Source organism: Triturus cristatus, chromosome 4_1, assembly GCF_964204655.1.
Source record: "Triturus cristatus chromosome 4_1, aTriCri1.1, whole genome shotgun sequence".
In the NCBI taxonomy this organism is placed as follows: Eukaryota; Metazoa; Chordata; class Amphibia; order Caudata; family Salamandridae; genus Triturus; species Triturus cristatus.
Genome location: NC_140585.1, coordinates 41,051,753 through 41,076,364, shown reverse-complemented (window position 1 = coordinate 41,076,364; position 24,612 = coordinate 41,051,753). Strand labels below are relative to the sequence as shown.

At 47.4% G+C, this 24,612-nt stretch overlaps 1 protein-coding gene across 1 annotated transcript in view; it reads left to right on the top strand.

Annotated features, from left to right (window-relative positions):
• Window positions 1–24,612, top strand: part of LOC146839411 (membrane-spanning 4-domains subfamily A member 6C-like) — a 173,438-nt gene that overhangs the window by 21,848 nt on the left and 126,978 nt on the right. Inside the window, exon 2 of the mRNA XM_085650796.1 lies at window positions 3,874–3,993. Coding sequence (XP_085506922.1) covers window positions 3,874–3,993 — 120 coding nt within the window. The remainder of the gene's footprint in view (window positions 1–3,873; window positions 3,994–24,612) is intronic.

Below are 24,612 nucleotides of genomic sequence, written 5' to 3'. Positions count from 1 at the left end.
GACTAACCAGGACTAACGTATAAATGGAACCAAACCAGGACTGATATATGAATGGAACCACGCCTGGACCGAAGTATGAATGGAGCCATACCAGTCGCTAAAGTATGAATGGAACCATACCGGGACTGACGTATGAACCGAATCACCAGGACTGAAGTATGAATGGAGCCATACCAGGACTGAAGTATTAATGGAGCCATACCAGTCACTGAAGTATGAATGGAACCATACCAGGACTGAAGTATGAATGGAAACATATCAGGACTCAAGTGTGAAATGGCTCCATTCATACTTCAGTGACTGTTATGGCTCCATTCACACTTGAGTCCTGGTATGTTTCCATTCATACTTCAGTCCTGGTGTGGTTCCATTCATACTTCAGTCCCGGTATGGCTCCATGCACGCTTCAGTCCTGGTTCATGCTTCAGTCCTGGTATGGCTCCGTTCATACTTCAGTCCTTGTATGGCTCAGTTCATACTTCAGTCTCGGTATGCTTCAGTTCATACTTCAGTCCCTTTATGTCTCCCTTCATGCTTCAGTCCTGGTATGGCTCCATTCATACTTCAGTACTGGTATGGCTCCATTCATACTTCAGTCCTGGTATGGCTCCATTCATACGTGAGTCCTGGTAAGTCTCCATTCATACTTCAGTCGTGGCATGGCTCCATTTTTACTTCAGTCCTGGTATGGCTCCATTCATGCTTCACTCCTGCTATGGCTTTATTCATACTTCAGTCCTGGTATGTCTCCATTGATACTTCAGTCCTGGTAAGGCTCCATTCATACTTCAGCCCTGGCATGGTTCCGTTCATACAACAGTCTTGGTATGGCTCTATTCATACTTCAGTGGCTGGTATGGCTCCAACCAGGACTGTTGTATGAACGGAACCATGCCAGGGCTGAAGTATGAATAGAGCCTTACCAGGACTGAAGTATGAATGGAGACATACCGGGACTGAAGTATGAATGGAGCCATACCGGGACAGAAGTATGAATGGAACCATACAGGACTGAAGTATGAACGGAATCATAGAGGACTGAAGTATGAACGGAACCACACCAGGACTGAAGTATGAACTGAGCCATACCGGGACTGAAGTATGAATGGAGCCATACCGGGACTGAAGTATAAATGGAACCATACAGGACTGAAATATGAACGGAATCATAGAGGACTGAAGTATGAACGGAACCACACTAGGACTGAAGTATGAACTGAGCCATACCCGGACTGAAGTATGAATGGAGCCATACCAGGACTAAATTATGAACTGAACCATACCAGAACTGGAGTATGAATGGAACCATCCCAGGACTGAATCATGAATGGAACCATACCAGGACTAAAGTGTTAATGGAGCCATACCAGGACTGAAGAGTGAACTGAGCCATACCAGGTCTGAGGTGTGAACGGGGCCATACCAGGACTGAATTATGAAGGGAACCATACCAGGACTGATGTATGAACGGAACCATACCAGGACTGAAGAGGGAACGGAGCCATACCAGGACTGAAGTGTGAACGGAGCCATACCAGGACTGATGTATGAATGGAACCATGCCTGGACTGAAGTACGAATTGAGCCATACCAGGACTGACGTATGAATGGAGTCACACCAGGACTGAAGTAGGAATGGAGCCATACCAGGGCTGAAGTATATATGAAACCATATCAGGACTGAAGTATGAATGGAGCCATACCAGGACTGAAGTATGAATGGAACAACGCCAGGACTGAAGTATGAACTGAACCACACCGGGACTGAAGTATGAACTGAGCCATACCAGGACTGAAGTATGAATGGAGCCATACCGGGACTGAAGTATGAATGGAACCATACCAGGACTGAAGTATGAATGAAGTCACACCAGGACTGAAGTATGAATGGAGCCATACCAGGACTAAAGTAGGAATGGAGCCTTACCAGGATTGAAACATGAACGGAGCCACACCGGGACTGGAGTATGAATGGAGCTATACAAGGACAGAAGCGTGAATGGAACCATAGAGGACTGAAGTATGAACGGAACCACACCAGGACTGCAGTATGAACTGAGCCATACCGGGACTGAAGTATGAATGGAGCCATACCAGGACTGAAGTAGGAATGGAGCCATACCAGGACTGAGGTATTAATGGAGCCATACCGGGACTGAAGTATGAACGGAACCATAGAGGACTGAATTATGAACGGAACCATAGAGGACTGAAGTATGAACGGAACCACACCAGGACTGAAGTATGAACTGAGCCATACCGGGACTGAAGTATTAATGGAGCCATACCAGGACTGAAGTATGAATGGAACCATAGAGGACTGAAGTATGAACGGAACCACACCAGGACTGACGTATGAACTGAACCATACCAGAACTGAAGTGTGAATGGAACTATCCCAGGACTGAAGTATGAATGGAACCATACCAGGACTGAAGTATTAATGGAGCCATACCAGGACTGAAGAGTGAACGGAGCCATACCAGGACTGAAACGTGAATGGAGCCATACCAGGACTGATGTATGAATGGAACCATACCAGGACTGAAGCATGAACCTGGACTGAAGCGTGCATGGAGCCATACCAGGACTGAAGCATGAACCAGGACTGAAGCGTAAATGGAGCCATGCCAGGACTGAAGTGTGAATGGAGTCACACCAGGACTAAAGTATAAATAGAGCCATACCAGAACTGAAGTATGAATGAAACCATACCAGGACTGAAGTATGAATGGAGCCATAGCAGGACTGAAGTGTGAATGGAGCCATACCAGTCACTGATGTATGAATGAATCAATACCAGGACTGAAGTATGAATGGAACCATACCAGGACTGAAGAACGAACCAGGACTGAAGCGTAAATGGAGCAATGCCAGGACTGAAGTTTGACTGAAGTATGAATGGAGTCACCCCAGGACTAAAGTATGAATGGAACCACGCCAGGACAGAATTATGAATGGAGCCATACCAGGACTGAAGTATGAATGGAACCATACCAGAACTGAAGTATGAATGGAACCATACCAGGACTGAAGCATGAACCAGGACTGAAGCGTGCATGGAGCCATACCAGGACTGAGGCATGAACCAGGACTGAAGCGTGAATGGCGCCATGCCAGGACTGAAGTATGAATGGAGACATACCGGACTGAAGTATGAACTGAACCATACGGGGACTGAAGTATGGCCTGAGCCATACCAGGACTGAAGTATGAATGGAACCATACAGGACTGAAGTTTGAATGGAACCATAGAGGACTGAATAATGAATGGAGTCACACCAGGACTGAAGTATGAATGGAGCCACATCAGGACTGAAGTATTAATGGAGTCACCCCAGGACTGAAGTATGAATGGAGCCACTCCAGGATTGAAATATGAACAGAACTATACAGGACTGAAGTGTGAATGGAGCCATACCAGGACTGAAGTATGAATGTAGTCATACCAGGACTGAAGTATGACTCGAGCCTTGCCAGGACTGAAGTATGAATGGAACCAAACTAGGACTGAGGTGTGAATGGAGTCATACCAGGACTGAAGTTTGAAGGAGACAAGAGGCGAGGCGAGGTAAGGAAAGGAAAGGAAAGGAAAGGAAAGGAAAGGAAAGGAAAGGAAAGGAAAGGAGAGGAAACTTGAGCAGGTGAGTGTATTTCATGCGTTGTCATATCTATGAAGGTGTTCTTAATGCTTGAAACCTCACTTACAGCAGTAGTATCCCCTTTTTAAGTTGTCTGTTCAATTGAAACCAATGTCCATGTTGAAATGGGTGAGAGAAGTGGGTAGAATTTTGATGAAACATATCTCTACCTATTTTTGTTTGGGAAATGTGGCTCAGCAGCTTGGTTCTGAAGATCACTTTCTGCTCTCAGTTCACACAGATCTTCATCGGCGGAGCAGAAATCTGTCTGGGGATCGTCCTGTGTGCTGCTTTTCGACTTTCACATGGGTTTTCCATTCTGGGCGGAATACCTTTCTGGCCTCCAGTGTTTGTAAGTAATGTACACAAAATGCAGCTATGTTACAGACAGACAGGGTTGCGTTGCAGAGAGGTGAAAAAAGGGGAATGGCCTCGGACCACCTCTCTGTAATGCAGCTCTCTGGTGCTTAGTGGCGGTACCTGGTGGGCTAGTTGTGCCCCAGGGACCCTCAGGATTCAAGGGGACTTAATCCCCCTACTTAAAACGGCCACGGGGCGCTTTGCACACTTGTCACATCAGGCCCCACCCCCTCCCTTCTCCGCTGTGGAAACGGGCCCTCTGGTGTGTTGTAAGTTGGGGGATTAAGTCCCCTTGAATCCTGAGGGTCCCTTGGGTCCAACTAGCCCACCAGGTACCTCCAGTAAGCACCACAGAGCTGCATTGCAGAGAGCTGTAAAAAGGGGCTTGACCTTGGAGCACCTCTCTGCAACGCAGCTCTGTGGCACTTACTGGAGGTACCTGGTGGGCTAGTTGGCCCCCAGGGACCCTCACAATTCACGGGGAATTAATCCCCCAACTTAAAACCCGCCGGGGGGTGCATTTGCACAGTGGTGAAGGGAGGGGGCGGGCCTGATGTGACATGTGTGTACTTATCCAATCACTCCGCCAAAACCCAAGCACTTATAAATTCACCATACACTCTCTTTGCAGTACTCTAATCATCCAGTCAGTACCCATGCACTCATGCAATGACCCATGCACTACCTCATGCACTGCTACAATACCCTGAGCACTACCCATGCAGTCCAGCCATCGCCCTGTCACTACCCATGCACTCCTCCAATCACCCAGTGAGCACCATGTACTTATCCAGGCACTCCGCCAAAACCCAAGCACTTATAAATTCACTGTGCACTCTCCTTGCAGTAATCTAATCATCCAATCAGTACCCGCGTACTCATGCAATGACCCAGGCACTAACACATGGACTGCTACAATACCCGGAGCACTACTGATGCAGTCCAGCCATCTCATTGTCACTGCCCATGCACTCCTCCAATCCAATCACCCAGCCAGCACCATGTACTTATCCAATCACTCTGCCAAAACCCAAGCAGTTATAAAATCACCATGCACTGTCCTTACAGCACTCTAATAATCTAGTCACTACCCATGTACTCATGCAATGACCCAGGCACTAACTCATGGCAAATACAGAGGAGGTCATGCTAATCACAGGGGTACCCCAACCCATAGTGTTTCCTAGTGTATGTAGGTGTTTTAACTGTATTCTAAGTGTCTTTTAGCATAGCACTGGCTCTAGGCCTGGTTAGTCAGAGTCAGTTACCACCAGTACCCATCAGCAAAACGTTGGGGGCACAGGAGGACTTTCTGCTCCTCTGTTGTTATAGTTAGTTGGACATTTCACTCATACAAAACCAGAGAAATTTGGCCGTAATAGTTAGATCAGATAACTATAACTCGCGCCCCCACAATGCACTGCTGATGACATCACATAATACATCATTCATGACATGGTGTCAAGAATTCCTGTCATGCGAGGGGAGGAAAACGGTAACCAGCGAAAACGGACTACATCTCCCAGGATGCTTAGCGGTTGAGAGGTTATGTAAACAGGAGAGCTGTTACATAACTCAAGGAAAACACGCCCTTATGTAAAACAGGAGAGCTGTTACATAACTCAAGGAAAACACGCCCTTATGTAAACAGGAGAGCTGTTACATAACTCAAGGAAAACACGCCCTTATGTAAACAGGAGAGCTGTTACATAACTCAAGGAAAACACGCCCTTATGTAAACAGGAGAGCTGTTACATAACTCAAGGAAAACAACGCCCTATAAAGGGAGGAACCGGGAGGTACAACGCTGTCGGATATTGTGTTTACACCGACGTACCTGCTTAGTGAAGAGCAGTGTTCCGGAGTGGTGCTCCAGTAAGGCAAGAACGGAGGTAGGTCGAGTCGTTACTCCCTGGGCCGTGTCTTGCCCCATCGTCACCTGTGAAGGACCCGGAAGCTCTACCGGATAACCATTGAGCTTCGCTTTTTCACTCGGCTGAGTCAAAGCGCAGTGGCGCTTTTGCTGGTTGGAGTCGTAACTCCCAGTCCGACCAGAGATACAGGGACTGCCAGCTGTAACGCACACCAGGAGGTGTTTGCCGCGTTACAGACTCGGAAGTCCACAGGATCGATCGAGCGGCTGCTCTCGGTTCAGTCTTCTTTGCTTGTGATTGGGGTATCGGTGACGCATCACCAGGAGGTGACTCCGCGTCCCGGTGCAGTCTGAGGAAGAGGTTGAGCGGCTGCTCCCTTCAGGTAGAGACCCCGGCTGGGTGTTTCCCTGACTCCTCGATTCTCCCCAACACTCTTCGTGCCCCTCACAGCCTACCGATTGGCATTGTCGGCCATTTCATTTCTGCCCTCTGTTGGCATACGCCGGGATCGGCGTATATGCAGAGGACGGTTAGGACCATCCGTGCTGTGGGCTGGTAACGTACTTAGCCTGGAGGATTCCAGTGACTATAACCTTTGTTTATTCCTTGTATTATTTTTGCCTTCATTAAAATAACTAAACCTTCACAAGTGGTTGTGTTCTCATTATCGTGTCTGTTAAATGATCCTGAGACGTTCAGGGCGTTACACATGGTCAGTAACATCACTGATGACATCACTGATGACATCTCAAATGACATCAGTGATGACATTACTGATGACATCATCCACGTGAAAATCTGATCCAACTCCTCACACTCTAATATAACCTTTGATACACCCACTGTAAAATACAGACTACTATTTTTGAAACCATCGAGACACCAATACCAGTTACTACATACACACTCACTGATTCCTAGATCTACACACACATCCACTCATTCACCCATACAATCACTCATACATGCAGTCACTCATCAATACAACACTATCATATGCACTCATACACCTATACAGACACTCACACACAGCCACTCATCCAAGGGGTTACTCACACACCTAGTCAGTCATGCAAAGAATCAATCCCGGTCCCATTTACTTACCTATACAGTTATACACACGCCACCTCACTTATTCATACAGATACTAACGCATACAAATTCTCTTATATAATCACTGATACAAGTACACACTCATCCATACAGCCACTCTCACAATCACTGACTCTCACGTATAGTCATTTATATACTCCAACTCTCGCATACACTGCCTTTTACATATGTAGTTACTTGGACATGTACCACTGAGACATCCATTCACTCACCAACACACCCATACACACAGTCAACCACCCATACAGCTGTTTCCACATGCACTCTTGAACCCATACACACAGTGAATCAACCACTCATACACTATGCAGAGTCACGCTCCTCCCACCCACCCACACACACACTCAGTCTCCCATACAAATACTCAGGCAACCAATCAATAACCCATATAAACACTCATGTAGCTACTGACCAACCGATGCAGCAGCTTACACAACAACAGACAGACTGATACAGATATTCACACAGTTTAGTCACTAACCCATGCATTCAGTAAGACACATTTAATCACTCACTTATACAGTCACACACCTACTAAATTCTCCATCCAGACACTTATACACCCACTCATTCTTCAATACACCTTGAAATAAATACAAAACATATTTAAAGCTTAAAGAAACACACAGTCACTGGATGATGTCATCAGTGATGTAATTTGAGATGTCATCAGTGATGTCACTGACCATGTCATGAATGATGTAATATGTGATGTCATCAGCAGTGCATTGCGGGGGCGCGAGTTATAGTTAGCTGAGCTAACTATAATGGCCGAATTTCTCTGGTTTTGTACAAGTGAAATGTCCAACTAACTATAACGTCCCTGAAACCTGTGGTTTTTTCAGTGACTATAAATATATTACCTACTGACGGTCGCCAGGTGGTAGTTATAGTTAGGACCTCGTTTCTATTCAAAAAGCTTTTTTTCTTTTCCCAATGACTTTGGCGCCAGTTGATGAATCTTTGCGAAATTTTCAAAACTAGTGGCCCGCTCCGGTCACCTCCTGTCTTGAGTTTCGGGGTGATTCGTCAAGCGTGGGCCGAGAAAAAAGGGGGTCCCAAAACGTGTTTCCCCATGTTATTTTCCATAGGAAACTTTCGACAAAGCTAGAGCCCGAACTACTGAACGGAATTACACAAAATTTGGCAAAACTTGGTTCAGAAAGATCCCTTTTTAGGTCTCGCAGACCTGCGTTGCAGCACATGCGCGCTGCTTGCTCTGCGAGGCTTCCTGGAATCGATACACTTTCTGAAGTGGAGTGTAGGCTCGGCCCCTTTTTCCAGTTAGCTAGTGTCATCGCGCATGCTAAACCCTGGCTTCCCATTTTTAGTGAGGCTTTTTAGTCCCTCCCGGTTACCACCCTGTCCAGTTTTAGCTACACCTACCTGGACTGGATGCTTTATTCACGGTGTTACACTCTAAGCACTTTTTTTTTACCGCTCCCTGACGGACGCGTCATACCCTGCCGACAAATGTAAGAGCCGGTCGTGGTTGGGGGTGTGGCCCCCTCCGCTCCCTCCTCGCCTTGTTGTTGTTCACAATTGTTGCAGCCCAGCATGGTGAGCTGTATGTTCTATTATGGGGCGCGCATTTCTTTTGTGCTGCATTAAATTGTTATGTTAGCAAAGCACTTTACCTGCCTGCGCCTGACTCCAGTGTAAGTCAATACTGGGTGACCTCTCGCATTACACGCACAGAATGAGTAGACATTTACATGCATCCTATGCACCCCAGTATCGGAGAGTAAAGGGGCCTGCTGCTCGATACACAAGCACGCAGTTGCATCTAAAATGTGGGCACTAATTACTCCCAGAGAGCCGCAGGAGCAGGTGGGAGTGGCGGCAGCCTCTCACAAGCATGTTTTACCACCACCGCAGCCAAACCTCTCTTTCCGTGATAGCTGTGACAAGGGATAAAATGCTAATGGCGGCACAACAGTGGCCTCGATCTCTATTTACTTGGAGAGAGATTCATTAGATCAATCTTAGCTCTGTTTTACATCATGCTTGCATTTCAATTCCCCGCCAGCCTGAAGCCTTCCCCTGCGTCCCAGGGGTGGCGGGAGTGGGCTCAATTAACGATTGTTCCAATCTTCTGCTTTTATATCAAAATGAAAGCAATAAGAGGCAATAAGTACCCAAAGCAAGGCCTGCCTTAGCACTCCCCCGCCGTCCCACTTTGGGCCCTCAGTAGGATTACAGGGCAAGCCGCTGTGGGCCCCAAGGGCTCGGACGAAGGACAAGCAAGGTTTGAACATGATCCTTCCATCAGCCACCACCGTGATAGCTGCTATATCACTTCTCTGCACCCTACTTCAACAGTGCTTCCTCCGACACACTCGGACACCCTTCACTGCCACTTCACCGTTTTGTTTTTATAGTTAGGAAATGCCTAATCCATTTTCACTCTAAATTCTGTTTCATTTCCACTTACTAATTTCTTGGACCCTATTCTCGTCACTCAATTTTTCTGTTATTTACGGGCCGATTCCGATCTGGGTCAGAAAGCACTCCGACCGGGCCGGATCCGGGGTGTTTTCTGACCGATCCGGACTCATGCAGTCCGACCGAGCGAGTACGATGCGGCCGTATGTTGTCGGACTCGGTTCGGTCGGACTCCCATAGAAGTCAATAGGAGCCGGTCGTATGACGCGGTCATAGGCTCCCATTAACTGAATGGGTACGCGTTGGTGCCATCCGCACCATAAATGCCTGTGTTGGGATGACCCATGGGTCTCCCCCGTGTCCCAGTCATAAGGCTGCAGGTGATGGGGGTCCGACGCGGACACCCGAAGTCCGACTCCGGGAGCTTTTGCGAGCCGGACGCTCCGACTCGATCCGGCTGTCCGAATCGAGCATCGTACTAGCTCGGTCGTGAAACGTCTCCATTGCGCGCCACGGTTTACTTGTGACTGAGTCGTATGGAACGGTTCGGAGCCATAAACGATCCAGAAGGAGATTTCGCCCTTGTTCGCATCATACTGCCACGTCCGGACCCGTGTACGACTCGGACGGAAAATCAGCCTCCGAATTGGATCCGCTAATGCCGAACCCGATTCGGTGTCCTTCTGACCGAGATCGGAATCGGCCCCTATATGTAAGCAGTAGTATTTTTTTTTGGGTACCCCCGCTCCAGGTCTTCAGTCCTCTTTCCTGGTCCGCCCACCCTGGTTTTTCTTACAGCATCACATACACCAAACTGATTTCCCGTCCATGTCGCCCCACTATTTCCCTTTCACAATGCATCACTTTATTGATTTATTTTCCACTTAAACATCGTCTTTTAGGTCGAGCCTAGAACAGCGCATGCGCTGTTGCTCGACTTTTAGTAAAGGGGATTTTCAAAATGCTGCCCACATGGTTTTGCTGACTACAAGCTTGAGTACACGATGGCATGCACGTGCACACAGCTGCTTCCCGCATTCCCCACTCCCTTCTCGCCCATCACATTCACCCCTCCCTTCTCGCCCAGCCCTTTGATGCTCTGCCCGCATCTCCCTCCTCCCATTTCGTCACTTGCTCCTCGCATTCACCCCTCCCTTCTCTCCCAGCCCTTTGATGCTCTGCTCGCATCGCCCTCCTCCCTTTTCGTCACTTGTGTTGCCAAAATTCCCAGGTTCATGTGTGGGATCTCGCCCATTTAAGGTTTTTCTTGGCATTGGTTTGACTGCAGGTCCCAGAATGCAAAGTGAGAAAGCTTTGACTTGCTGACCTACTCACACGTACAAATTGTGAGCTCTAAATTGTGTGTCCAGTTAAATTTTGCAGTAGACCAAGTCAGACATTCTAATTGTTTACTTTTTTCGCTGTCATTGTGGGAAAACAAATTAGAAAGGAGAGAGAGCACAACTGCTGTGTAGGAAACCCCTCACCCACCTACCTAGTAGGTGGCATGCTTCATCATCGGGGCCCAACTGGATTGTCTAGCACAATCCAGTTGTGCTACAACGCCTGAGATACAGCGGAGCAGGGTTATGAGCAGTGAGTGAAGTGCTATGTGCAGTGATATAAGAGTTAAAAAAGTCTCAGGGAAATGCCCTTTTGAAAAAACTTTAATTTTAAGGGTCCCAGGACTAATGTAAAAAGAGAGAAGGGGATAGCATTAGGAATGTTATTTTCCTGGTATCCCTGGAAACTAAGGTCAACTAGTTTCAGCCTTCGTTATATTTCTAGAGGCTTTCGTCAGGACCAATTGAAATAGAAGAAAAATAAATTTAGGTGAATGGCCGTAAAAATTACATGTAGGCCAAGTGTAATTATCAGCACACACCCTAAAGTGTGCTGTGAGTGTAGTGATGATATACTCACAGTAACTTCGTTCGAGGTTACCTGTAAATCAAGAGTTAATTTAGAGCTGGGGAGCAGTTGTAAGTCATGCATATAGACTAAATGCATGCTCCTTTCGATAAGAAGGCTAGTGATATAGGACTAGACTACTAAGGTGAGGGTGTACGAACACTATAGAGGCTTGCGTGGCTACAATGTGCCCCACGAGATCCGTAGGTGAGTGATTATTGTAGTATCGGGGCACATGGTGCGCATAATCGTTATTCATTTTTGCGTGTCTATAGTGCGATCATACCCATGTTGTGTATGTGGAGTTGTGACTGTGCAAGTATAGAGGACACTGATAGCTGATGTGCTATAATAGTCATGTGCACGTGCAGTTTTAAAATGAGCTGATTAAAAGGTGGTAAATATCAGCAAAATTGTGTCCGCTTTGAGTGCCATACAGCAGACAGTCCTTCGTGCTTAAAATTGACAGACAAACAAAGTGACAGACAACACAGAACATAGAAATACAGTCTCACATGAGTAGAGAGGTTGTGAATCCTCTGGAGTTAGAACGCCGTGTGAATCTCCGCTTGCCTTAAGTGGAGAATGAAGGGCAAGGAGAGTGTAAGAGCGCCCTTAATTAAAGGCAAAAAGGTTAAAACAGCAAGGTATTCAGGGTCTAGACCGGTCCATGGTGGACCGCTAAGTTACTCACAGTTTGAAGGGAGAACAGGTCCGAAGTACCTAGGACGGCGCTCGGTTCCGCTTGTTCAGCGCCGATGCACGCGATGGGCGTGGTTATGAAGGGTGAAATCAGGAAGTAGCGTACTGACGCTGGGGAGACTAGAGCGTCTGCAAATTGCATGGAAATAGAAGATAAACTCGGTGTCCCGTTTTTACGAAGCACCAAGTGCGAGAACTAGACATTTTAAATTGTAAAAATGTCTAAAGTATGCACAGAACGAACTATGGAAAATAACCAACTATGATAAACAAAATTCTAAAATAAAATTCTAAACGGCTCAATATGCCATAGTAATAGGCATACAATGTGCCTGGAAATGGATGACAAATTCGGTGTCCCGTGTACGGGGCGCCGAGTGAGTGGAAATGACATTGAAATGTCTAAGGGGACCTAAAGTATACAGAGCTCCATGGGAAATAAATAGGAGTGCTAAACGGCCAACTATGCCTAGGTGAAGGACTACCATAAGGGGTAGATGTGAATAGTATGCTAGTGCTTGACAGGGGGTTACTGGCTGCCACTTGAAGCTAAATAGTAATGTTAGAAGTGGCGGTGATGGCGATCAGTCACAAGTAAGGAGGGTTGTGCATAACACAGTTTTAATGAAGACTAGAGAGCGATCAATGTCGATATATGCTGTTCCAGGGGACATTATCGTTAAGTCCTGAGATGTGGGTTGAAAGTCTGTAGACCCAGCGTTGTTCTTTTTCGAAGAGACGTTCTTGAATATCAGTTGGGCTAGGGTCTAGTTGTTCAATGACTACCCATGACATGTCATTGGTGGTGTGTCCCTTGGCCAGGTAGTGATCAGTGAGTTTGGTAGTGCTGCGTTTGCAGCGGATATTACTGCGATGCTCGCAGATTCTGATTTTGACCTTTCTGGTGGTCATACCAACATAGCGCAAGTTACATGGGCATGTGATGAGGTAGATGACGTTAGTTGAATTACAGTTGGTATGTTTATTGATTGTCCAGATTTTGTCATGTTCAAGGTTGAGTGTTTTAGTGGTTGCAGTGAGATGACAAATACTGCAGTTGCCACATGGATAGTGGCCTGTAACTTCTGGGAGTCCCCATGCATTCAGAACTGTGCTGGGCATGTTCAGTGTTTTTTTTGGCCTGGTAGGTACTAGGCTGTCTCTGAGATTATGCGACCTCTTGTATGATAATAGAGGTTTTTCCCATTGTAGTTTACCTGAAGTGACAATTTTCCAGTTGTTTTGAATCAATTTAGCAACTTGGTTAGAGATGGTATTGAAGGTGGTTACACACGTGAGTGGTAAGGTCGTAGATTGATTCAGCTTGGGTTCCAAGAGACCTTCACGGTTTTGGTTGCGGGCTCTTTTTTGTGCTTTGTGGATAACTTTATTTGGGTATCCACGGTTTTGAAGCTTTTTAGTTAGTTCTTCTGATTGGTATTTAAAATCTTTTAGATCACTGCAGTTACGGCGCAATCTGAGATATTGGCCGAACACACTAGACCAAAACCTACGATTCACACACACTACAAGCAAAACCAAAATCACCTTCCTAGACCTGGAAATTGAAGCAAAAGATGGTGTACTGATGACTAAAACCCACTTCAAACCAACAGCAAAAAACTCTCTTCTACATTTCCAGAGTTTCCACCCTAGGCCTCTAAGGGACAACCTACCGTTCGGCCAATATCTCAGATTGCGCCGTAACTGCAGTGATCTAAAAGATTTTAAATACCAATCAGAAGAACTAACTAAAAAGCTTCAAAACCGTGGATACCCAAATAAAGTTATCCACAAAGCACAAAAAAGAGCCCGCAACCAAAACCGTGAAGGTCTCTTGGAACCCAAGCTGAATCAATCTACGACCTTACCACTCACGTGTGTAACCACCTTCAATACCATCTCTAACCAAGTTGCTAAATTGATTCAAAACAACTGGAAAATTGTCACTTCAGGTAAACTACAATGGGAAAAACCTCTATTATCATACAAGAGGTCGCATAATCTCAGAGACAGCCTAGTACCTACCAGGCCAAAAAAAACACTGAACATGCCCAGCACAGTTCTGAATGCATGGGGACTCCCAGAAGTTACAGGCCACTATCCATGTGGCAACTGCAGTATTTGTCATCTCACTGCAACCACTAAAACACTCAACCTTGAACATGACAAAATCTGGACAATCAATAAACATACCAACTGTAATTCAACTAACGTCATCTACCTCATCACATGCCCATGTAACTTGCGCTATGTTGGTATGACCACCAGAAAGGTCAAAATCAGAATCTGCGAGCATCGCAGTAATATCCGCTGCAAACGCAGCACTACCAAACTCACTGATCACTACCTGGCCAAGGGACACACCACCAATGACATGTCATGGGTAGTCATTGAACAACTAGACCCTAGCCCAACTGATATTCAAGAACGTCTCTTCGAAAAAGAACAACGCTGGGTCTACAGACTTTCAACCCACATCTCAGGACTTAACGATAATGTCCCCTGGAACAGCATATATCGACATTGATCGCTCTCTAGTCTTCATTAAAACTGTGTTATGCACAACCCTCCTTACTTGTGACTGATCGCCATCACCGCCACTTCTAACATTACTATTTAGCTTCAAGTGGCAGCCAGTAACCCCCTGTCAAGCACTAGCATACTATTCACATCTACCCCTTATGGTAGTCCTTCACCTAGGCATAGTTGGCCGTTTAGCACTCCTATTTATTTCCCATGGAGCTCTGTATACTTTAGGTCCCCTTAGACATTTCAATGTCATTTCCACTCACTCGGCGCCCCGTACACGGGACACCGAATTTGTCATCCATTTCCAGGCACATTGTATGCCTATTACTATGGCATATTGAGCCGTTTAGAATTTTATTTTAGAATTTTGTTTATCATAGTTGGTTATTTTCCATAGTTCGTTCTGTGCATACTTTAGACATTTTTACAATTTAAAATGTCTAGTTCTCGCACTTGGTGCTTCGTAAAAACGGGACACCGAGTTTATCTTCTATTTCCATGCAATTTGCAGACGCTCTAGTCTCCCCAGCGTCAGTACGCTACTTCCTGATTTCACCCTTCATAACCACGCCCATCGCGTGCATCGGCGCTGAACAAGCGGAACCGAGCGCCGTCCTAGGTACTTCGGACCTGTTCTCCCTTCAAACTGTGAGTAACTTAGCGGTCCACCATGGACCGGTCTAGACCCTGAATACCTTGCTGTTTTAACCTTTTTGCCTTTAATTAAGGGCGCTCTTACACTCTCCTTGCCCTTCATTCTCCACTTAAGGCAAGCGGAGATTCACACGGCGTTCTAACTCCAGAGGATTCACAACCTCTCTACTCATGTGAGACTGTATTTCTATGTTCTGTGTTGTCTGTCACTTTGTTTGTCTGTCAATTTTAAGCACGAAGGACTGTCTGCTGTATGGCACTCAAAGCGGACACAATTTTGCTGATATTTACCACCTTTTAATCAGCTCATTTTAAAACTGCACGTGCACATGACTATTATAGCACATCAGCTATCAGTGTCCTCTATACTTGCACAGTCACAACTCCACATACACAACATGGGTATGATCGCACTATAGACACGCAAAAATGAATAACGATTATGCGCACCATGTGCCCCGATACTACAATAATCACTCACCTACGGATCTCGTGGGGCACATTGTAGCCACGCAAGCCTCTATAGTGTTCGTACACCCTCACCTTAGTAGTCTAGTCCTATATCACTAGCCTTCTTATCGAAAGGAGCATGCATTTAGTCTATATGCATGACTTACAACTGCTCCCCAGCTCTAAATTAACTCTTGATTTACAGGTAACCTCGAACGAAGTTACTGTGAGTATATCATCACTACACTCACAGCACACTTTAGGGTGTGTGCTGATAATTACACTTGGCCTACATGTAATTTTTACGGCCATTCACCTAAATTTATTTTTCTTCTATTTCAATTGGTCCTGACGAAAGCCTCTAGAAATATAACGAAGGCTGAAACTAGTTGACCTTAGTTTCCAGGGATACCAGGAAAATAACATTCCTAATGCTATCCCCTTCTCTCTTTTTACATTAGTCCTGGGACCCTTAAAATTAAAGTTTTTTCAAAAGGGCATTTCCCTGAGACTTTTTTAACTCTTATATCACTGCACATAGCACTTCACTCACTGCTCATAACCCTGCTCCGCTGTATCTCAGGCGTTGTAGCACAACTGGATTGTGCTAGACAATCCAGTTGGGCCCCGATGATGAAGCATGCCACCTACTAGGTAGGTGGGTGAGGGGTTTCCTACACAGCAGTTGTGCTCTCTCTCCTTTCTAATTTGTTTTCCCACAATGACAGCGAAAAAAGTTTGCTTTAAGTCATGAAACTTGTCCATTTTGTTTGACCATATTGCTCTGGGGAAGAGGACAAGTCTTGCTTTTCCTCGCTCTCTTGTTGTTCTTATTTATTCCAATTGTTTAGTCACAGGCTTGTTTGTTTTGTTTTGTGCTGTGCAGGGGCTTGCAGCGTGTGTGCAACCAGTGTCCTTTCATTTTTTGTCCTAGTATTTCTTTGTGTACCATAGTTCTAATCCTGAGCAGGTCAGTATGATGCAGCAGGCGGCATCCCTCGCTTTAGAACAGACAGGCAACGTGTGGGGTCACCGCTTTAACCACTCAGGCACCCTTTTATTAGCATGCAATATCGTTAAATATTCTTCCCACGCTGCAAGTCATTGATATATTCTGTTTTTGTGTATTTGTATGTCATCTACAGTATTATATCGGGATGCAGGTAAAGTCTGCCTACTTATATCTCTATACTATAAGTATTACATACCCCACCCTCAACCCCTTTGTTAATGTTTTATTACATGTTCCACAGTAGTTGAGCTGCTGTGGAACATAGCTTAAAGTAAATAGAACATTGTATGGCACGGACAAATCTGGACATGTCATAGCCTTTTTTTTTCTTTAGGCCATGTTGTCATTTGCTGTCCACCATGTACAAAAAACATTGACAAAGACAATAGATTGTGCATAGGCGAAGCCTATTTGTTTTGGCAGTGATTGTTTAATGCTGCATCTAGATAATTTCGATGTATAGCCCACCCCTTTCTCGGGGTTACCACGTCTGGTCCCACTTACCGAGGGCTTAGCTGCACAACTGCCATGAAGAAAGGGGTGTAAAAATGCACCTCTTCTATGGCAGTACATGTCAGGACTCAGCCGAGCTTGGAGCCTGGTTTCATATTCCTAAAACTGTGAGCTTCTTCCCAACCAACGGCTGCGTGGCTTGCGCCTCCTGTCAAAGAACGCAAACCAGGGACCACACTTTCTCATTCTTGGTTGCCACGTTTTGGAACGTCCTGCCCGACTAAACCCCTCCCAATAACACCCACTGCTGATTAAGGCTGGCTGTAATCAGACACCCTGTTTAATCACTCCATAAAAACATTAGTTTTCTCAACTCCATTTCTGCACACTTTAAGTCACAAGAGGCTACTAATGGCAGGACTGTGCTTTCTAAGCCTAACTCACTCGGGTATCACTGACGCCACTGCATTCGAAGATAGCTGCTTTCACTGTTATTTTATGCACACTGTTCGTTTGGTTGAATATGCTATAAGGCGGCATTCATTTGAAATGCATAAATCAACTGTATTCACAGTCGTTCCGGTAAAATACTAGAACTTTAACCCACATTTACCTGCTAACAAAGGATATCTGATTTAGACAAATGATGCCACATGCGCTACCGCACAGATACAAAAGAGTTTTCATAAACTCTGCTGGCGTTCGGAGTGAACGCATCAAAACTCATCAAAGTTACTAATTGGTTCATCATCACAGGCATCTCAGAAATACTCCGGCAGCACTCCTGGAGCGTGAAGGAAAAGACTCCATAGTTATAGATAAAAGCAACTGAAACCGCGCATTCTCTCCGATCCACATAATCAGTGGTACAGACAAAGGTAACCAGGTTTCTTATCCTTCCTTCAAGCAATAACCAGAATATTAAACTGCATTTGTGCCCACACACACAACCACGCACAACCACACATGCACACAACCACACACACAACCACACACACACACAACCACAAACACAGACAACCACACACACACACACACAACCACATACACACACAAACAACCAAACACAACCACAAACACACACACATATAACCACACACACACACAACCACACACACACAGCCACACACAACCACAAACACAACCACACACACAACCACACACACACAACCACACACACACACCACAAACACAGACAACCATACACACACACAACCACACACACACACAAACAACCAAACACAACCACAAACACACACACATATAACCACACACACACACAACCACACACACACACAACCACACACACACACAACCACACACACACAACCACACACACACACAACCACAAACACAGACAACCATACACACACACACACACAACCACACACACACACAAACAACCAAACACAACCACAAACACACACACATATAACCACACACACACACAACCACACACACACAGCCACAAACACACACACACAACCACACACACACAACCACACACACACAACCTCAAATAAACACACAACCACACACACAACCACACAAACAACCACAACCACACACACACAACCACACACACCCACACACAACCACACACACAACCACACACACAACCACACACAACCACACACACAGCCACAACCACACACACACACACAACACACACAACCACACACACAACCACACACATACAACCACAACCACACACACAACCACACACTCAACCACACACACAACCACAAACACAACACACACACAACCACACACACACAACCACACACAACCACCCAACCACACACACAACCACAAACACAACAACACATACAACCACACACACACACAACCACCCAACCACACACACAACAACACATACATGACAGACACACAACCACACACACACAACCACACAAACAACCACAACCACACAAACAACCACAACCACACACACACACAACCACACACACACAACCACACACACACACACACACAACCACACAAACAACCACAACCACGCACAACCACACACACAACCACACACACACACAACCACTCATGCACACAACCACACACACACACACAACCACACACACACACACACAACCACACACACACAACACACACAAGTTTTTGGGGCTGTCAGCATAAATACGCTGTCACCAAACACGATGAACACCTCGGGAAAGTTTGGGAAGTCACCCCCAACTTTGAAACCACTTGCTGTTGTAGAGTGTGTGCTGTACACATGGCAATACCTTGACACAGTGGACTGCTGCAAGGAATGCTTTGAGCCTCGGAGGCTGACAGACCTCAGTCTGTGCATTAGTTCACCCCGTCTTGGCGCTGCATGAAAACAGGGTGCCCACTGTGCAGCATGAAGTGAGACATTGTGATCGGGGCTGGAGATGCTATTTAGCTATCTGCTTAGAACATTGTGTTTCATGTATGGCATTAAAAATAAAGGAGCACTGGCAACGCTGATAGAATGGATTTCATTTTGAGAAGTGACTAAAACTTTTTTTAAAAAAGCCTGCAGTATTGAAACAAGCATTTGCAATGCAATAGGTTTCACATTTGCAAAAGTTTAAGCTATTAGCATTGTTCATGACAATGCCTTTTTACGTCTCAGCTAGCGTAGGCTGCGCAGACATGCGCAGTCTCGCTGGCGAGATTTTATGTTTTTGGGTAGCTTTCACTAGCGGGGTTTAAGCCCCGCCCCTCTTTTCCATTGGCTGGCGTCACCGTTTATGCTAAACGGTGGCCAGCCATTGGAAAAGAGCTTCCAGTGATGTACACTTTTCTCTTTTAGAGCCGTCCCAGTTGGACAGGCTCGCTTGCCTTACGTGTGTGGTAAAACGTTTCTTATGTGTTTCAAACACATGGCCCCATAAAGACAAGAGATCCCAATGCTTGTTCTTCTCAATGGGCTTTGGAAAAGTCAGCCGCATGTTTATTTTCACATCGCGCCTAAAGCGCGATGTGAAAATAAACATGCGGCTGACTTTGTGGTACCGCGCTTGTTCACTTCTTCCTGCGTTTAAAAGCACTAAAGGACGAGCAGGCTGCCCAGTAACAGTTCCCATCGGTTTCCGATTGAGCTGCCGGAGTGAAACCTCAGCTCGGCATCTGTACAGGGAGGGAGCACCGCTGACTCGAGCTTCACCCTCTTAGGACTCGGAATTCTCACAGCAACAGATGATGGCTATCCGGGAGCTCAAAGTCTGTCTCCTCGGGGTGAGTGTGATGGGTCCCTGATTTCCTTATCGACACAGCTGTCCTGTTTGTAAACACGGGGTGCTGGGAGGAGGAAGTGGGGAGAGTGATATGTGCCCTTGTCAGAGGCATACTTGCTTTGGTGAGCTGTGCGCTTTCTTCAGTTTCTGGGGTGACTGTGGTGTTCTGGCAAAAGCATTACTTGGGAAGACGTGAGCAAAGTTTTTGTGAAATCTCTCTGCGTGGTAGGAAGCAGGCTACGGAGTCTCTTCGGGTGTCCTGTTGTATGTAACGTGTTTTCCTGGGACTCTCTTCTACTGGATACAGTGTATAAAGTTTCCTGGAAATTCCTGCTCATAACATTCCCAGCTGAGAGCCCTGCGGGCAGCCCCAGACAGGAAACCACCTCAAGGGGGAGGGGGTGGGGAAGGACGCCCACTGAGGTTTACACATGCGGCGGTAGGCATAGTATTTTTTATTTCATTTTTTGGTTCTTATTAAAAAGTCAGTTTTCAGCCACATGACCACATTTCCCCGAAGTATGTACGATTTTAAGAATTAACAGGCTTGCTGTTGAGCCAGCCAGTGTCTTTGTTATTGGAAATGGCACAGCTGGAATTTGAGCCACTCCTGTGGCTTTGATGCATTGTAAAATAGTCCACCGGAATAATCATACTTGAGGTAACTCCCCATAACGTACCACAGTTGACACATAACATCATCTGATGCTTAATTTACATCTTTGAACAAAAATGTGTTTCTGGCTCAAATGGATCCAACTTGAATATAATAAGATATGAGGCCGCGCCGAGGCAGACCCTTTGCAAGAATGCACTATTTACTGCTCCGTTGCTGTGTGTAAGCATTAGTCTCGTTTACTTAGATGATATTAACGTGCCAAAATAAGCAAATAAGGCTGCCACTGAATGTGCCGTGTTCTAGTACATAATGTGCCTCTTCTTGCTGCATAATGATGCAAAATCAGGTACGCTTTGCCGCATAATACCGTGTGCCTAATTATAAATGGGATGCAAAGAATAGGAGGGTAACACAGATGGAAGGGACGTTGCAGCCGACATTATAGTGTTGACTTCAAAGGCTCTTTGTGTAAGCTGCATTTTCCAGAGTGCGGACTCCTGTACGCTGCGCAGTGCGTGCTGAGCAATCGCAGCATAAGGCGACTGCCACGGAGGGAGGATGCACCAGAAAGGGGTCGGCTTGGGTTCCCAATGGGGACTGGTTCCTCGTAAACTGGTGCCGTGCCATGAGACTGACTTTGGAAAATCCCTGCATTCTCAGTCAGCAGTAAGGAGCGCTGGACATTTTAGGCACATATTTGACATGAGAAAAATGGAACTACAAGCCCCAGCATGCTTAGTGTTGTAACTTGGAACAGCAAGACCGGCCCAGAGTCATCCTCAAGGCATGGGTCCAGTCGGCAGCTAGGCCATGTATTAATTGTCTGATGCCGACGTGAGCAGCAGGGTGGAAGCTGGTTGGCTAAAGAAGTATATGTAGGGGAGTGTAGTGTTGGGCCTCAGGCCCACATTACCATAGTGAATGACATAGACACCAGGAGACGTATAGCAGTAACTGGCCACGAGCACGTGCACTCTGGCCCTTTTATTGATGGGGCCACGTCACTCATGGCACCCGTGATGGATGGGTGTGGGGTGCTGTGTGTCTAGCCCTCGAGGGAGTGGCTGGAATGACAGCTTCCTGCGGGACACTAGAACGTGTCTCGCAGGACACTACATTCCTCCCCAACTTTATTGAGGGACAAACAAAGTGTCAGTCCAACCTGTGGGGAAGAAACAAACAGTTAACTAAATACCACAGGGTCCATCAGTCTCTCGAGTCAGGTGGCAGGACGACATCAGACACAGGCTGGTGAACTTGGCTTGCAGCAGGACCTTCTCGGCGGACACCTGTAGTTTAACCTGAGGGACTCAGGACACGACCACTGGCTTGGAGACGTCCGCTGCATACCGTCAGTTCGCTGACAATGCCATGTCTTGCTATCTTGCATGGCTTCCCCTTGGCTGATGTCGGTGATGGTCTTTGGTGAGTTCTAACAGTTCTTTTTAGGGTGCTGAGTCGTGACCATGGATGGAATCTCAGGTGAGAATTCACAGAGGTGTTGCTAGACCGACTATCCCTGTTGAACCGCTTGGCTGCGACCGGTACCATGTCGGTGGGGCAATGTCTCTCCTCGCTCTCCTGCCTGGGGAGGCCCGTCGTCGGGGTTGCTGCGGGACTGTAGGAAGGCTGCGCTGGGGCCGCTGCTTGTGTGCCGTCTGGGGGCAGCTCCAGGACCGCCGAGGAGCCGTTACTTAGTCGCACGCACAACCCTCACGGGTGGATGAGTCTTGGCCAAGACTTGCACATGCTGCCGCGGTTCCGGTGTAGGCTAGGTTCACAGGTGGCTTCTGATTTCCTTTAGTCGGTTGGTGTGGCAATGGTGTCGAACTCCAGTCCATCGGTACTCGGGGAGTGGTGTTTGACGCAGGTGCTGAGGGCCGGCGTGATGGCGGGTGCCAGCCATGTGGTTATCGGTACAGCAGGTGGTGGTGACTTGCTGGGAGAGTTGTGTACCAAGAGGGACTTAGCAGCCATGTGTATCCGTCTTGTGGAGACTGAGCTTCGGTGTTTGCTTGACCCGTGGAGCGTGTGTATCCTCTCCTGCCTGACTTGGGGCCACTGCTGACTCCATCTTGAGGCGGTGTGAGGAAGGACGCCCGGTGCTGATCTTCACCCACAGCATATGCGGTCCGGGGCAGGGATGCCATTTGACTTAGACTGCTGACGTTCGGGAGTGGACGTTCACCTGGGGAAGCGTTGTGGAGAGACGCGGTTCGCGACTGCTGCGGCTTACCTTCGGTTCTCCCGTGAGGCTGTGTCTAGGGACGTTGGTCCGCCTTGGTGGCTGTCTGATGTGTCAGGGTGTGCTCTTGGCTTGCTGTGAGTCCTCAGTCTTCTCCTTTTGCTGGTCTGTTCAGCCCACCTGTGTTTTCCGGTTTTCAGGGTGACAGGGCTGTCACTCTTCTTTCTTCGAAGGCATTGCGCTTGGACCTCGAGGCGGCGCTGTCATGGTGCCGGCTTCTGCCTTCGCTCCGGTGCGCTCCTTACTTGCTGGGCGACATGACGTCCAGTCGCGTGTCGCTGGCGTTGGAGCACCTGTTGCTGTGGCGGCCTGCCACGTGGTGTGTGCGACTCTTCTTCTTGCCTGTCGTGGGTCACCGCCGACTCCATCTTGAAGCAGTGTTGAGGAGGACACTGTATTGCTTTCGGGCCGCTGTGGGTGCGACTCCTCTCTTGCCTGTTGTGGGTCACCGCCGACTCCATCTTGAGGCAGTGTTGAGGAGGAAACTGTGTTGCTTTTGGCCCACTGCGGGGCTTCGCTGGTGTGGTGGAGATGTAGGGGATCTCCTTCCAACTGTGCTTCTTCGCTGCAGCCCTCTGGCAGGTCGGCTTCACTGTTTGGCGTGCATCTGACTGCGCCCTTCGCTTGTCCTTACTGGACGCGCTGGCGGCACCTTCTCTTCGGTCTGTCACTCCGGGAACGGTGGCCGCAGTTCTTGTGGTGCTGTGCACTCGCCTGGTGCTATGCGCTCCTCTTCACCCTCGGTGCAGTAGAGACGTGGTTGCTCTCTGTACTGCGTCCAGCAGTGCTTCTTTGCCGTGTTGAGCAGCAGCATACCAGTTCTTCGTCATCGTGGGGATGTCTCTATCCCTTGGGCGCCTGACCGGGCTGTCAGGGTCGCTGGCATATCTGTCTGCGCACCTCCTGTGCTCTGCGCTCTTCTTGGGCGCTCTCTCCTCGCTTGCGGTGGTGATCATTCACCACTGGGATAGGTGGCCTATGCTTTTCTTGGTGGAGATGTCTCTATCTCCTGGGCACTTGCCCTTGCTGGCAGGTTCACTGGCGCTGCCTTCTGCGCACTTGTGACCCAGTGTGCTCCGCTTCTTCTGGCACCTGGAGTGCCTGTCCTTCCTCTATGCAGTGGTGGTCGTTCACCACCATGGGCATGTGGTGCTCTCGTCTGGCACAGGGTGTGCCTGAGTTGTAGCTTGCGATTGTGTTGGTTCACCAGCAGGGAGCAAGTGACACGATCTCCCCTCTGGCAGTGGCGTTGGACAGCCACTGGCGGTGTTCGCTTCACACCAGTCTTTCTTGTGCTGGCTGTGCTTTGCAGCTTCAGTTCTCCTTGAGTGAGGACGGTGCTGAGCTGAAGATGTCCCTGTTCTCACCCATTAGTTCAGGTGAGGTTAGGTACTCTCCTTTGTTGGGACGCTTCCTTTCTTCATC